The 16,382-nt window shown below is 38.7% G+C and overlaps 1 protein-coding gene across 1 annotated transcript in view; it reads right to left on the bottom strand.

Moving 5' to 3' along the window:
* The window catches only part of LOC125457457 (TBC1 domain family member 14-like), a 73,732-nt gene that overhangs the window by 39,139 nt on the left and 18,211 nt on the right, over positions 1–16,382 (bottom strand). The window contains exon 3 of the mRNA XM_048541656.2: positions 7,887–8,010. Coding sequence (XP_048397613.1) covers positions 7,887–8,010 — 124 coding nt within the window. The remainder of the gene's footprint in view (positions 1–7,886; positions 8,011–16,382) is intronic.

Here is a 16,382-nt window from a genome sequence, read left to right as displayed (position 1 = left end):
ACTAAAAGCAATATGCCAATTAACCAACCCTGGGGAAAAAAGAAGTTGAAGTGATACAAACAAACCATTATAACAAAACTGCTTGTGACAAATAGACAATTAAGATTCCTTGCATAAGCATTTAAAGAGTTAATGGTATGACAGGCTGTGATTTGAACAGATAGTTAAACACAATATAAGAAAACAGAGAAGCTGCTCCTGATGAGAAAGCAAGCTCTGGACTTGGTGATTTTAGAAGCATCATAAATAATGTCACACCACATGCTGAACAAAACAAACTCCTGTAAAAGTTCAACTTCCAGATTATTCAGAACTTCAGAGAACCACACTCCACAAAGATCAAATATTGGACAACCAGAAACAGATGCTGTTGGCTGAGGTTGTAGCTGAGGTCCACCATTCATCATGAAATAGGGAAGTTGAGTTGTTCATTCCATGTGCAAACCACCCTTTGTGTAAAAGATTTGCCCCTCATGTCTTTTTTAATATCTGTCTGTTCTCACTTTAAAAGTGTGCCCCCTAGTCCTTAAATCCCTGAGTGAAAGACAATTATCATCAACTGTCTATACCTCTCATTAGTTTTTAAAACTCCTGTAACGTTGCCTCCGAACCGCCTATGCTCCAGTGAAAGTCCCAGCCAATCCAGCCCTTTATAACAAACTTTTCCTACCCAGCAACACCCAGGTAAATCTCTTCTGAACACTCTCCAGCTAGATAATATCCTTCCTATAACCAGGTAACCAGAACCTGGTCACAGTATTCTAGGAAGCCTAACCAACTCCTGTACAACCTCAACATGCCTTTTCAACTCCTATACTCAAAAGACTGAGCAATGAAAACATGTGTATCAAACGCCTTTTTAATCACCCTGTCTATATATGACACAAACTTCTAAAAATTATGCACACCAGGTCTCTGTTTTGCAACACTATCCAAGGCCTAACATTAATTATATAAGCCCTACCCTTGTTTGTTAGACGAAAATGCAGACTGAACTCAGTCATTTTTCAGCCCATTGACCGATTTAATCAAGATCCCTCTGTAATCTTAGAAAACTTCCTCACTGTCATCCACAAACCATGCCTTTGATATTCTCCGCCAAATCACTGATAAGCGACAAATAAAACAGGATCCAGAGCCAATCCCTGTGGAACATGGCTGGTCACAGGTCTTCAGCTCAAGAAACCAACCCTCCATTACTGTCTCCTGCCGTTATGCCAATTGGCAAAATCGCCCTGAATCCCATGTGACCTAACTTTATTAATTAGTCTATCATGTAGAACCTTGTCAAAGGCTTTACTAAAATCTAAATAAACAAGGTCTCCTGCTCAACCAATCATTTTGATAACTTCCTTAAAAAAACTCAGTCAAGTTTGAGAGACACAACTTTCCTTGCACAGAGGCAGGTTCAAGAGCCAGAACACCACACTCGAACTCAGAAACAAATGTAAAGACCTCCAGCTAGCATTTAAAATACTGCATCAAGTGCAGAATGCTGATCATTCTAAACGGCAACAAGAGAGACTGATGCCTTGAAGTAATAGCTTTCCAGTCAGACAGGGTTTCTCAGTGCTTTGGGGCATCTACAGAAATTATGGTACAAAAGGGACACTTGCAACTGGGGACCACTGGAGGATGAAGCCACATGCTATTTGAATCAGGGGACACGATTATAATCGTGATCTCAACCCCAGCACTTCCTCTGCCGCCCATATCAGTCTAGTACAAGCCCAAAGTAAAAGATAAAGATTTAATGAAAACCCAACAACATAATTGAGGACTAAGGCAATCGACCAGTAATTGGGTCGTAAGTTAGTTGTTTGAGACAAACAAATGGCAGAATTTGAAGCTAGGTTAATTAAGGATGTGGGTAAACTCCAGACTCAACCACTAGAAAGGCCAAGACCTATCTGCTGGACAGTCAGAGTGGTGCAACATGTTTTTTGGATATGCTTTAGAGGAATTAAAACAGCAATTTTGTGAAAGCCAGACCCAAAACTAGTGCTTTGTTTGTCACAAAGTAAGAGCCCTAGTTAAAGTGTTTTTGGAATAATAAATTGTTCGAAGCATCTGTTTCAAATATTTCACAAGCAACAAGCCTGAGCAGAACATTTTGGAGACCAAAATTCAGATGAAGGAACTGTGGAAACAAACTGCAACTACGAGCAAAAAGTACCTTGGTCTTTTGTTTTTCAGCTTGGGATAAACTACGAAACTGATTATTGGAAACTTTCACAAATCAAGCACAGAGTCAGCAGTAAGGATCCAGTGTTCAGTGGAAGTAGACATTGCGAACAGTGTAACCACAAGCCTCTCCATGGGGGACACAATACTAGCCAACCTTATTGGTCAGAGACAACCAGTTCATCAGCAGGACGCATTACAGTTTGCGTACTAGTTAATATGATGTCTAAGTGTTATTTCACAAATCACCAAATACTCATGTGGAGAGGCTGACAGTGTTGGGAAACAACTGCTCCACAAGTTCATGCATTTTACATACAATATGGAAGTCAAGACCATTTGCTCTAATGATTTGCATGGAACTTCAGATCACACTTAAGTCCATTTTAAGTGACTGAAACCCCTGTACAGAGTCCTATAGGAAATAAAGGACCCATAGGTGGGATAGTTATGTGAAGCATGGGTATAAAGTGCTGATTGTATAAAATCAACATTATAGACTGCTATCAGTAATTCTGAATCTCAGGCATTCAGTTACTGATATGGTGCCCAACATTTACCCAACAGTCATGAAGGAATTGGCCAAAGGTGTTGTTTAATCAAGATGGTTACAAAATTGTGAGGAAAAACAGGTTTGGTAGGAGATGTTACAGGGATTTACAGTTCAGGAGTTTCGACAGTTCACAGCCTAGACATCAGTGCTGCAAGAGATCAGTTATCTTCAAGTTAAAGGTATATAACGTGCAACGAATGATGACACTAAACTTAGTAGCCAGACAGGAACTTTAAGTAAAATCTTTTGAGTCAAGCCAATTAACAGAACTGTGGACAAGTGATTTATGTATTGGAGGGAATGGAATAGATCATGTGTTAGGGATACCTGTTATGTCCAAAGATGAAAAATTGTGAAATGTTACAACAGTATTAAATATTTCAGTGATCCAAAATGCCATATGGCTAAGAGTTAAGGAGGTTCTACACTATGCAGAAGAGGGAGCGATAACTTTCTGGGGCCACACTGAAGGAATGCCAATGAACTGAAAACTGTTGTTCATCCCTATTCCATCCACACAATTTACCAATGTGGCTTTGATTCTGGTAATAAAACAGTTAACTGCACACTTGAAATTTCAAGCACCACTCAGAAAAGCATAATCAAAGTTAAATAAGCAGGAAGGCGAAGGAGAATATTGGACCCTAAAGTCCGTAAAACATCATAAACCTTCTTATTCCATTACTGATTTGACACTCTGCAATTTAACCTCAAATGTTCATGCACAGAAACAATGAAATTGGTTAATACTGTGAAGAGAAAAATCTGTGACCCTTGGTGTGACAGAATCAGCAGGAGAAATGGCTATGTTTTACCAGCCAAAATATGAGATCTACATTGCCCAGCAAAGGGAGCGTTTGGAAAAAATTAAAAGGGATTTTGAGAAAGGCACACAGGTTTGATATTAAGGTTCAACAAAATAGTCAGAGAATAAAGACATTAAAAACATTAAAGGGACATACTTCATGGGACAATATCAAAAATTGAGGGGGTAATATATAGATGTTGTGTACTTCACATCATTTCATTAAGTATTTGGAAATATCTTACTTTTATGACTATTACACTTTGCCATTGGCATCAGCAACAAATGCAACTGATAAAAATAGGCATTCTAATTTCCAGGTCTTGCAGTAATCAACTTCATATGTATTTTTTGAAAATGCAAAGCTAGGCACAACTCCCCGTGAAAACGTGCATTTTGTCCAACATTCTCCTTTTACTCCTATAATAATGTGGTGCATGGTCAAAATGTTTTGAGCAGACAGCTTGTTTGCAAAGTGTATTAGCATGGCAGAATTTTATCTTCAACTATAAAATCCACATTTAAATCAAGTCAATCCTGAAACAGCATATGCATAATAACTTACTTCACGCCATAAAATGACCCAAATGCTCATCAAAAGACATTTGAGGGCAATCAAAATATGCTGCGGCTCAGTTCAGTCTGAAGTCAGTTAGGGAGATTGATGTCTGTACGAATTAGCACACCAAAAAAAAATCCAAAATTATATCTTAATAAAAACCAAAAGGACTGCAGCTGTAAGTCAGCGTTCTGAGGAAGGGTCACCCGGTCCAAAACGTTAACTGATTATTTTCTTCACCGATGCTGCCAGACCTGCTGAACGTTTCCAAAATGATATCTTGCTCACCTCATAATAACATGATACAATAATAATGGAACATTGGCTAATAGCAGCAATCCATCAATCCACATTGGACCAAGCACAATTCTAGTGTGAGAACCATCAAAAATAATCTGTTCCTACTCATGTATGTCATGTCTGATATTGCAAAATATTTCTCAAAGAATTCTATTTAATTCATTTTTGAATAAAACAATACAACTGTTTCCACTAACTTTCTGGCAAGCCTATTCAACAGTTAGACTGTAAATTGAAATATTATTTCTGCACATTAGCGTGGAATTCACCCACCCTTCAAGCTTTACATCAGGTGGCTTTACTGATCCAAACAAGGTAAAATAGATTTGCAGACTTTACTACTAAATTTAAAGAGGCCATTCATACCAACGCTCAAGTATTTCCATATCCATTGAGATTATTTCCGGTTTACATAAATGCTCTTTATAGTCCAAAACCTATCCCTACAACATCCTGGTTGCTTTTGTCACAGATCAGATATGCCAAGGACTGGCAATTCCATGCAGATTACCAATCCAGCCCTTCACTTTTACCAAAGATGGGAGCTCTGCAATTCTAAGACAAGATTTTGTTCCCAGCTTCCTCAGAAATGCAGAACTATACTTCGATATTGCCAGCTTTTTCATGGTACAAAACTGTCAGAGTCAAATGACTCCCTCATTACATTTCTGCAACTGACTGCTGTGAAGCACCTGACAACATTGACAAGAGCTGTTAAGCTGCAGTCACCTAAGGCAAGTGAGATGATAGGGTGCTAGATGTGTCACTGTGTGGACGTGTGTCTGCATACATGGGGTACAGTGCCTGGTGAGTAGGCTTCCCAATAGGTAGAAGCCTTGGTAAATACGATGCCAGCTAAGTTCGGTAACAGTAAAATACTAGTTAGACAAGAAGTAGGATGCTAACTGCTTAGCTGCTGGGAGACAGGTAAAATTCTTGATGAATAAAGTGCCCAACTGCAAGATCAATCACACAATGCATCAGGTAGGTTGGGATGTCTGCAAGGTATTGGATCTGCTGGCAATTTGGGGTGTTTGTGTGCGCATGCTGTCAGGTCATGTCCGGCAGGGAAAGAGGGGAGAGGATGATTTGTCAGGAGAGTGGCAATTGTGTCATGTCCGACGGAGGGGGAAGGAAGGTATTTTGTTGAGGTGTAATTGGAAATTGAGAAAAATATGGAGATTGTTGAATAGTTTCTCAGGAGTTGGACTATGCATTTAATAATCTAACTTTTGTCAAGTAATTATTTTTCTTAATTTCATTGGAACTGCCAAAGTCCCAGATTTAATTGGAGAAGTTTGGTGTGGAGGAACTTCCTAGAAAAACAATGTCCCAGACAATCACTTGAGGTCACTACAATGAGTATTCCACAATACTCAGCTCCTCCTCTGCTGATCTGATGAATGGCTGGTGAGCAAAGAGTCTGGGCCATCCTTTCTGATGCTGCAATTTTAGTTTCATAACTAGAATTGAAAGAATGTTCAAAGTATTGTACTGATCTGGATTCAGGACTGCCTCACTATTTTTGACATATTGAAACCCACCAACTCTGACAAATCTTCTCAAGCAGATGGTGGTTTGAAAATTTACATTTTGTTAACCCATGGGGGAATTTCATGGCACGGAAGCAACATTTGCTTTATTTAAACATACATGCACATATTATTCACTTTTCAAATAGTGCTGTTTAATTTACCTTTGCACCACGGGGTGCAATCAGTTGCTTTCAACCATGCAAACAACATTTTGTAAAAATAAATGTTGGCAGGTGAACAGTTGGCAACCTCAATTTCTGCTAATATTTAATAGTCATTTACTTAATAACCCATCCCACAAGTCAGCACATTTCATCACGGGACACCTACAAACAAATACCAAAGGCAATTCTCTTGAATCAGTCTAAAATTTGAACTTGAAGGCTGATCATTCCCTTCAAGTAAAACATTTTACTGGTGTTTAAAAAGTCCAATTGTTCTTTCAAGAAAAAAAAACTCTAAACAGTGGCACAAAAAAGTACACCTTAATTTTTCATCCTCTTTATTGCTTTATCTCATCTCAGGCACATTGGACAAATTGTCTGAGCTCAAAACGGCAATGTTCAATTTTTAAAATTCAAGTTCATAGAATACATAAAATGTATTTGTTTATATAAAAAAAAGTTTAATGTTGCCCCACTGCGAAGCCAACGCACTGCACTCTGCTTAGCAACATGTGCTCCTTCTCGGAAGAGCAGTACAATTTTTACCCCCTTCATGCCCAGTTCGTAATCCTTACTTTTCAGGAAATAAACTCAAACTTTCTTGACCAACATGCGTGGGGAAAAATTGCAACCCCAGAATTTTTTTTAAAACAAATAATTCCATTTTAAAAGTAATAAAATGAGGATATTTAAAGATAGCTGAAGTTTAAAACTACCAGTTCCAACAAATTTTAGGTTTCTCTATGGAGAAAGTAGCTATAATTTTTTTAAGTGCAGATTTTGTTCTCCGTGGTTCTCGTTGTTTTCTTTTCTTTATCATAATCACAGGAAGAGTAAATTACACAGCTTATGTGGGATTAGATATTGACTTAACACAAACCTCATTCAAGTTGGAAGACTTGATTTTAATTTCTTTTAATCACAAACTGTTTACCAAAGCAGTTATTAGCTTCTCAACGTCTGAATAGGGACTACAAAATAAATACTGGACATGATAATTAAGTGTATAGATTTGCAAAAATGTCAGAGCTGGGTAATACCTGCATCAAAATCTCCAAAGCTTCAATCACATACAGTAAGGTTGCCCAATAATGCATCTTAGTAACCTATTTAAAACCTCCTCTGGAATTGGAGTCACAGTTAGATTACAAATACATTCAGAATTAATAAGACACATGCAAAAATCCACAACACTAATACTGGTATAGTTTTTAGGAAAAACATGATAAAGTTGGCACCGTTTCAGTTATTTTTATCAGTCCCATTACATAGTTTTATTATAGAGCAGCCTGAAGATTACATTATTTTAAGGCATACACACAACTGTCGGAAATTTGTCTGTAAACTTAAAACTGTCAATGAATATAACTTTGAAAAGTATTTATTCCATAAGTATTGGGTCAATTTCATTACAGAACTGCTTTTATAAACTAGAAAAATAAATCTAGTGTGGCAGCTAGTTATGCTTTTATCAGCCTCTCTTATGTTTTTTGACACGTACTCACAAAGTTGCAGAAGAAAGCAGGCAAACATTGGGTCTCAGAGATTCCTCCCTCCAGAATAAAAAGTTGCTCGTCACCACAACATACTGTAGAATACCACTCATTGATCTTGCAGGCAAGTTGATGTTATGCGATTAATACAGGTAACTAAGGTCAGTATGCACATTGGTTGGAATGGTCTTTCCAAAAGATGGCCTTTCCTTTCTGATGACTAACAGCATTTTGAATTACAATTTAATTTAAAAAGGCATGCAAGCTTAGTCCTGCACATTATCACAATCTACCTGTTGAACATTCTTGGACTCTTTAAGAGGGCTTTCCTTGGCAGGCATCCTCCCAAATAGTTTCCATCCTTGAACATTCTGCTCTAATGATGCAGGATCTTTAAGCTTCTTTGTAAACAAACTCCTGTAAAATGGGAGCAAACAGATATTAGTTAGAATGGCGTTGTTTGCAAATAGATGAACAGCAACATAAAATAAACAAAATGTACATTTGCATTACATCTAACTTTAACAGCATAGCAAGTTAAACAAGATAGCAACACAACTTTGGGCCAGTTGAAAGCCATTCTTTGTTCCCCTGCTTCGTCTATAGCACAAATGCCACATATAAGCAAGATCATCAACAGAATCCCTATATAGTGTAGATACAGGCCATTCACCCCACCAAATCTGCACCAAACATCTCGGCCACAGCCCCTCCCTTCCTCCATCTGCATAACCTTGCATTCACCACAGTTGGTCCACTGAGCCTGCACATCCCTAGAGTACAGGGCCATTTAGCATGGCCAATCCTCCTAATCTGCATTTCTTTGGACTGCAAATGACATTCAATGATGAAAACTTAAAAGCAATAAGCAGAACATGTCAGTCACATATGACAGATTCATCAATTGGTAAAGAGGAGACAGAACTGAAACCATGTAAAGACAAGCAGAAAATACCCATTTGGTATTTCCATAAAAGAAGAAACTTCAATTGTTAAATTCAATTCACTATTTTTGGTAATAGTGACTGTTCTCTTACACAGGCTGTGGGTAGACAGGCAGTCCAGTTTGCCTGTACTAGTTGTATAAATTTTCTAACTAGTGTGGAGCTTTTGTAAACGTCAAGAAAGGTTCACAATCAGAACTAACCCACTGAATTTACAACAAGCAACCAAACACACACACACACACACACACACACAAACTGCTCTTCTGTGCGTGGTCTGGAACTAATTTCTCTACAAATTAAATGCAGTAGATTTAAAAACAGTGTGCTAACATTACAGAACAGTTTCTGGTTTATAATGAGGATTTTTGTAGTTTTTAATACAGTCTGGCATCTTACATCTGTCTGAACTGTAGGAAAAGGGGTAATCAGCCATGGATGTCTAAGGAAACGAGGGAGATTATCAACTGAAAGACAAGATATACAAAATGGCAAAGACCAGTGGGAACACAAGGACGTTGGGAAAATTTAAAAGGTCAACAGAAAGCCACAGGAAAAAAGAGCCTATAAAGAATAGATAGATAGATAGATTATGAAGCTAAACTAACTCAAAATATAAAGACAAATAGCTAAAGTTCCTATAAATACATGAAGCAAAAAAAGTGTCCAAGTTAAAATTTATCCTTTGGCGGATGAGAAGGGGGATTTAATAACAGGAAACAGCTGAGGCATTGAACAGGTATCGTGTGTTGGTCCTCACAATGGAGAACACAAATAACTTGTCAGTAACTGATGAAGAGAGACTAAGGTAGGTGAGAACCTAGACATGATCATTACCACTGACAGGTAGCTCTAATGGAGCTAAAGGCAGACAAGTCTCCTGACCGAGATGGAATGCTTCCCAGGGTACTAAATGAGATGTCAGAATTTATATTAAATGTACTTGTTGCAATTTCCCCAAATTTGCTGGCCTCTGGGGCACTGTCCACAGATTGAAAAGCAACATCACATTGGCTGTTTTCCAAAAAAGGAGGTAGACAAAAGATGGGAAAGCAATGGGAAAAAATGCTTGAATGTATCAAGGAAGAAACAGCAAGACATCCAGATAGAAACTGCCCCATTGAGTGGAAGCAGCATGGGTTCAGTAAAGGTAGGTCACATTTGACTGATTTTTGAAATTTGAGAAAAGTTTATGAGCACGGTAGACATGGGGGACCCAGTGGATGTGGTGGATCGAGATTTCCAAAAGGCATTTGACAAGGTTCCAAACAAAAGGCTGCTGCATAAGATAACGGTGCATGTGCCTTACAGGCAATGTATTGGCACAGATCAAGGATTGGTTAACAGGAAGCAAAAAGGCAAAGATATGAAAGTGCTTTTCTGGTTGGCAAACAGCACCTCGAGGTATGCCTCAGGAATCAGTGTTGGAATCACAATTGTTTACAATTTACATAGATGATTTGGTGTTGGGGACCACCTGCAGTGTGTCAAAATTTGCAGATGACACTAAGATGAGTAGTAGAGCAAAGTGTGCAGAAGACTGAAAGATTGCAGAGGCAAATGGATAGATTAAGTGAGTGGGTAAAGATCTGGCAGAAGGTGTACATTGCTGACAAATGAGAAGTCATCCATATTTGGCAGGAAAAACATAAAAAGGACTATTATTTGAATAGTAAAAATTTGCAGTACGCTGCTGCGCAGAGGGACCTGGGTGTCCTTGTGCATGAATCGCAGAAGGCTTGGTCTTACAGGTACAACAGGTAATTAAGGCAGCAATGGAATTCTGTTCTTCATTGCTAGTGGGATTGAGCTTAAAAACAGAGAGGTTGTGTTGCAACTGTATAGGATTCCAATGAGGAATACTGTGAGCAGTCTTGGTGTCCTTACTTGAGAAAGGATGGACTGGCACTGGAGAGAATGCAGAGGAGATTCACTAGGTTGATTCCAGAGTTTACAGGGTTGTCTTATACGGACAGACTGAGTAGGCTGGGATTGTATTCCTTAGAATTTAAAAGAATAAGGGAGGGATCTTACAGAAACATAAAATTATGAAGGGAGTAGATAAGATAACAGCAGGGAGGTTGTTTCTTCAGGTGGGCGAGACTAAAACAAGAGAGCATAGTCTCAAAATAACAGGATGAAAACTTAGGACTGAAATGAGGACAAGCTTGTTCACCCTAAAGGTTGTGAATCTGTGGAATTCCCTGCCCAGTGAACTAGTTCAGACTTCCTCATTGAACGTTTTTAAAGCCAAGATAGATAATTTTTTGAACAGTAAAGGAATTAAAGGTTATGAGTGGGTGGGTAAACCAAACTGAGGACATGAAAAGATCAGCCGTTATCTTATTGAATGACAGAAGGCTCGAAGGGCCAGACAAACAACTCCTGCTCCTTGTTCTTGTGAACAAAGAACAGATCATTGATTACAATAACCTTTTCAGATCTCACTGAAATTTCATAGTTTGTTGGAAATGTTTAAGAATTCTGTTTCATGACCATTGCTTACAATGATTTTTACCTATAAAATTCAAAAATTCCTAAGTCCAAATATACACTCAAACACAGGTAATTTCAAAGCGTTTTACAGCTTAAAGCATTACAATATTATATATAATGCAGGAAACATGATAGCCAACTTGTGCCATGCAAGATCCAACAATCAGCAATTTAAGAATTTGTGCAAAGGGAACCAAGTTTAAAGACACCAGCAAGGACACCCTTCTTGTAACAGTTTCTTGGATTCTTTTAGATCCACTGAAGAGCAGATCCGTTCTCTTAAATAAGTATGAAACAAAGACAACAACATCAAAGCATCAGCACCAAAACTGCAGTCAAGTCTCTGGTGTGGCACTTAAGCCGAGGCCCTTCAGAACCATAGAGGGGTTATAGCTAGTGACCAGAAGCATGGTATCCAACCACCATTCCAAAGGTTCCATTTCAAGGCTTTTTAACATAATTTGGTCAGTTTGAAGTATTCACATTAAACGTTGCACCCAATACCAATCAAGGTTATAAAGTATTCAAATTAAGAAAGTGTCAGTCTTAATATAAGTCTACGCTAGTCCCATGGCTTCGAGGCAAGATTCTCACCATTATCAGTCGTCTGTCACAAGTACATGCTTGACACTGCAAATCAACAAAAACTCTCATCACTCCATAACAGTAATAACCTAACTATAACAATTCATACCAGGGGAATGGCCATTTGAGTGAAACACCAGAGGGCTTTGAGTTTGTGGAATTATTTCCATGTACATATATTCTATATCTGTTGCATTACAAACAATTCATAAGGACATACATTTCAAGGCTGGGTATCAATCAAACCGTTAGATTCACACTGGATGGAAAATAAATATGTATTTGAAATAATGCAAGTAAATGTCAGGTGACAATGCTGAAGAAGAATCTGTGTGGAGCAGAGATGTAATAGGTTGTGTTCGCATTCCTTGTTAGGGGCAGGGGAGTGGGTTGAGTCACAAGCAAGACGACAAGTGCAGACTTTTACTGAAGACAAGTAGACTTTGACATAAAAACAGATTGATCAGCTTTCCCCCAGGCATTATAAAGCAGTCTCATAGCTGAGTCATCCTTGACACCATTTAGTACAGCATAGCTTAATGTACAGTTTGCCACAATCTCCAAGAGTTACTTGTCCAAAGCGCTAAAAGAATACCTATCAGCAGGCTTATTAATACATTTTATTCAAAGCTAACTAAATCATGCTTAATTCTGTTGCTGTCAAGTATTTTGTTATCCAAGCATACAAACGAAGGGCGCATGTGAAAATGTTTGACAATAAGATTTAATGTTCATAGAGCTCCTCATAACTGAAAATGAATGTTTTCCCAATTTCAAAGGTGATAGCTTTATTGTTGTCAATAATCTGCATATTGGACTTGTATTTTACAGCCCATCTCAGTTACCATTTGGTTTGTCCAAAACTCTCAGACTTGAGCAATTTCATTGGCTTCATCGTCACAGCAGAATCTTTAAAAAAATATTGTACACAACGATTTCTTCACTAAGGCAGATTTTAGAAACAAATGGTCATTCAATTGATCACACAATCCTCCTCTAATGCCTCTCCACTGTCATCCAGGTGGCCCAGCTACATTCATTCAGATTCCTTCTCGTGTTAACTGTAGCTAAGGCATCACTTGCAATGGCTTCTTTCTCTTACCTCTGGTGTCGAATGAAGATGCCTAATGAAGATCAATGTTCACTCCTATTTCCTCAACAAGAAGCTACCCCTCAAAAACATGGAACATGGCAGCATGTATGCTCATGGCACCAGCTATACCGCACTACAAATTTCCTCAAAACTTCCACTGACTACAGCATCAGACTGCTTGCCTGACATCCTGCACTGGATGAGTCAAAATTTGCCCGTCACTGTCAACTTTAATTGCTGCACCATTGGTCGTTGTGCTTTCAGTTGTTAAGGCTTTGAATTTCTGGAATCCCTCCCCTAAGTCTCTCCACTTGGTTTCCAACCTTAAGATGCATGAAACCCCGCCTCTGGAACCAAGCTTTGTGACAGCTACGAATGCAGTTCACTGTCAAACTTTGCTTGGTAATTCTGTGAAAGATCTTGAAACATTTTATTAGATTAAAAAAGGCACTATATAGAACATGTGGTTTATATGACTGAGATGAAATGCTGAGGTAAAGAAGCTTGAATGCTCAACTGCAAGAAAGATTATGTGGTAAAGTCACCTGAGGCAGTTGTATGATGAACAGAAAGTGTACTGGTAGGCTCCAAGTGACGTAAAAAAAATCTTGAATTCTTCAGTTCACGTTTCCTTGTATTTTATTTGTTGCAGAACTTCCCGAAATAAGACTATGTTCTCAAAGCAATGTGCACGTTAAAATATGACACAGTGTCAGAAGTAGGATACATTTCTGGATTGAATTCAAATAAAAATCATGTAATATGTAAATTTACTTAAACCAGGAGTAACATTTTCATACAGGAAGTGGTTGAAATCCGGAATGCACTGCCTGAGGCAGGTTCAAAGAGAGAAAAAGGGGACTGACCATAGGTAAATTGCTCAATTGGAGATTTGGTGTGGACAACTCACTGAATGACATCCTTCAGTACTGTAACAATCGTCATTTATCCTAAAATATACAAATGTAAGTTATAACGCAGAACTACTTAATTTGGTCATGGGATTTGAGTGCCAGCATTACTGCCGATTGTGTCAATTATTAATTTATTACCTCCCTGAATCCTTGGAAGACATTTCAGCCTCAATTTGGAATGATCAATATGTACAGTTTCAAAAACACAGCTCTTATAGAACATAGAACATTACAGCACAGTACAGGCCCTTCGACCCTCGATGTTGTGCCGACCTATCATACCGATCTCAAGCCCATCTAAACTACGCTATTCCATATACGTCCATATGCTTATCCAATGACAATTTAAACGTATCTAAAGTTGGCGAATCTACTACCGTTGCAGGCAAAGCGTTCCATTCCCTTACTACTCTCTGAGTAAAGAAACCACCTCTGACATCTGTCCTATATCTTTCACCCCTCAATTTAAAGCTACGCTCCCTCGTGCTCGCCGTCACCAACCTAGGAAAAAGGCTCTCCCTATCCACCCTATCTAACCCTCTGATTATTTTATATGTCTCAATTAAGTCACCTCTCAACCTTCTTCTCTCTAACGAAAACAGCCTCAAGTCCCTCAGCCTTTCCTCGTAAGACCTTCCCTCCATACCAGGCAACATCCTAGTAAATCTCCTCTGCACCCTTTCCAAAGCTTCCACATCCTAATGCAATAAATTTCATGATGGTCATCTCCATCCAATCACAACTTGAGAAACCAAGCCTTTTTGCTGCACTGACAAAAATTGTTACAGGTAACAACAAACCAAGCTGACATCTCAATTAAATGTAACAGATCAACGAACTAGGATTCTTTCTCAGCTGTGCCCAGGAGTCACAAACATCTTTGCCAACTTTCAAAACTGCCTGCCTAAATCAGTTCAGTCACTGATGCAGACAAAATATGTTTATGTCATGCAATCACATTGGTAGCATTTCCCCTCTTTATCCATAAAATTTCTTGCATGTTGTGTAGTTAAGCCACACCTAAAGAGTTACATGTGATGATGCCTTGCTATTAAACAGCTAGTAGGAATTTTGCGTTTCATTATGCAGAGGCTCAAAATAATTTTTTCTTCAAGACTGATGTGGAGGGGAAGACAATTTGGTACATTCAGGTCAATGCAGTCAGAAGGACCCTAAACAATCAAGTGATTCAAAATCTGTTTTTTCATTGTTTTCACTGTTCTCTGAAGATACGAATTAAGAGCGAAAGTAGGCAAAGCAGTCTTTAAAACTTGCTCCACTTTTTAACATGACGATGGCTAACCTTATCCTAGCTTCAACTGCATTTTCCTGCCTGCTTCCAAGAGCCCTTTATCCTGCCTTCTTTCAGAAACGTATGTATTTCTTTCATGAATCTGTTGATTGATTCTGCCTCTGCTGCACCCTGGGGCAGTTCCAGATTCACAACCGTCTGAGAGAGGTAGTTTCTCCACATCTCAGTTTCTAACCTATCCATGTAGAGAAATCAGCCAGGATTATCTAATGCTATACACTGCGTTCAGCGTACACATTGCCATGATCTATAATACTGGCTTTAAACGCTTTTGTTAATAGGGGCCAAGCCATTTGCTCACTTTGCAAACGTGACATTAAAACAAAGTGCATTAAAGCTGAGATAACAAAGCGTGATAATAAAATGTGAGGCTGGATGAACACAGCAGGCCAAGCAGCATCTCAGGAGCACAAAAGCTGACGTTTTGGGCCCAGACCCTTCATCAGAGGCAGGGATGGGGAAAGGAGCTCTTCTGGATTAGTTCTGATTTATGTACATTAAGAGCTGTTCACAAGGTTAGTCAAATAGTAATTGAAATATCAGAGATAAGCGGAGCTGGAGAATCCGAGATAGCAAAGTGTAGAGCTGGATGAACACAGCAGGCCAAGCAGCATCTTAGGAAATGGGGGAGGGGGAGCGGATTCTGAAATAAACAGGGAGAGGGGGAGATGGATCGAAGATGGATTGAGGAGAAGACGGACTGGTCAAAGAGGCGGGCATGCCTCTGAGTCTAGGGTCTAGGCCCGAAATGTCAGCTTTTGTGCTCCTAACATGCTGCTTGGCCTGCTGTGCTTATCCAGCTCTACACTTGGCTATCTCATAATTGAAGTATATTTTGATTTCAGCTGCTTTTACATACATTAAAGACCAATTGCCACAACCCCTCCACTCTCTTGTTCACCAGAAGAGCTGTAAACTTAAAATGCTGTTAGAATGATTATTAAAGCAGATGTATTTTGGGAAAATGGAATATTTTACTTGGCTTAAAACCAGACAATAGACTGCTATGACGTAAATGATCTACTGCTGTTAATATTAATTACCTTACTGATCTGACCAAGTCTCGTCCAAAGTAAAACTCTCATGAAATTTAAATTTCTATTTAAATGACACCCTCAGTGCTTGTAATTCTCCTGTGAAAGATCTTGACTGTTTCACAGTAAAAAGCTAAACTGAACGAGGAGAAATGTTCCATTTTAACAAAACCACAGCTGTTGTTCAATGCTGTAAGCTTTCCTGGAATTGGGATTTCAAAAATAGCTCAAATAAATTTCAGTTGTTATATTTTGGTTTTAAGCTGCGTTTTGATCATGTACACGTGCTAGGGCTTTGATCCCAATTAGCTATTTTTGCAGAATCAGCAATAACTCTCGGGATTTAAAAATTGATAGGTTACGGTTTTAGCTAAATTGATTTTTTTTTAAAAACATACTACATCACTACAA

This window comes from Stegostoma tigrinum, chromosome 1 (assembly GCF_030684315.1).
Source record: "Stegostoma tigrinum isolate sSteTig4 chromosome 1, sSteTig4.hap1, whole genome shotgun sequence".
Classification (NCBI taxonomy): Eukaryota; Metazoa; Chordata; class Chondrichthyes; order Orectolobiformes; family Stegostomatidae; genus Stegostoma; species Stegostoma tigrinum.
Note: the sequence above shows the minus strand (reverse complement) of the source record. Positions and strands in the feature narration are given on the sequence as shown.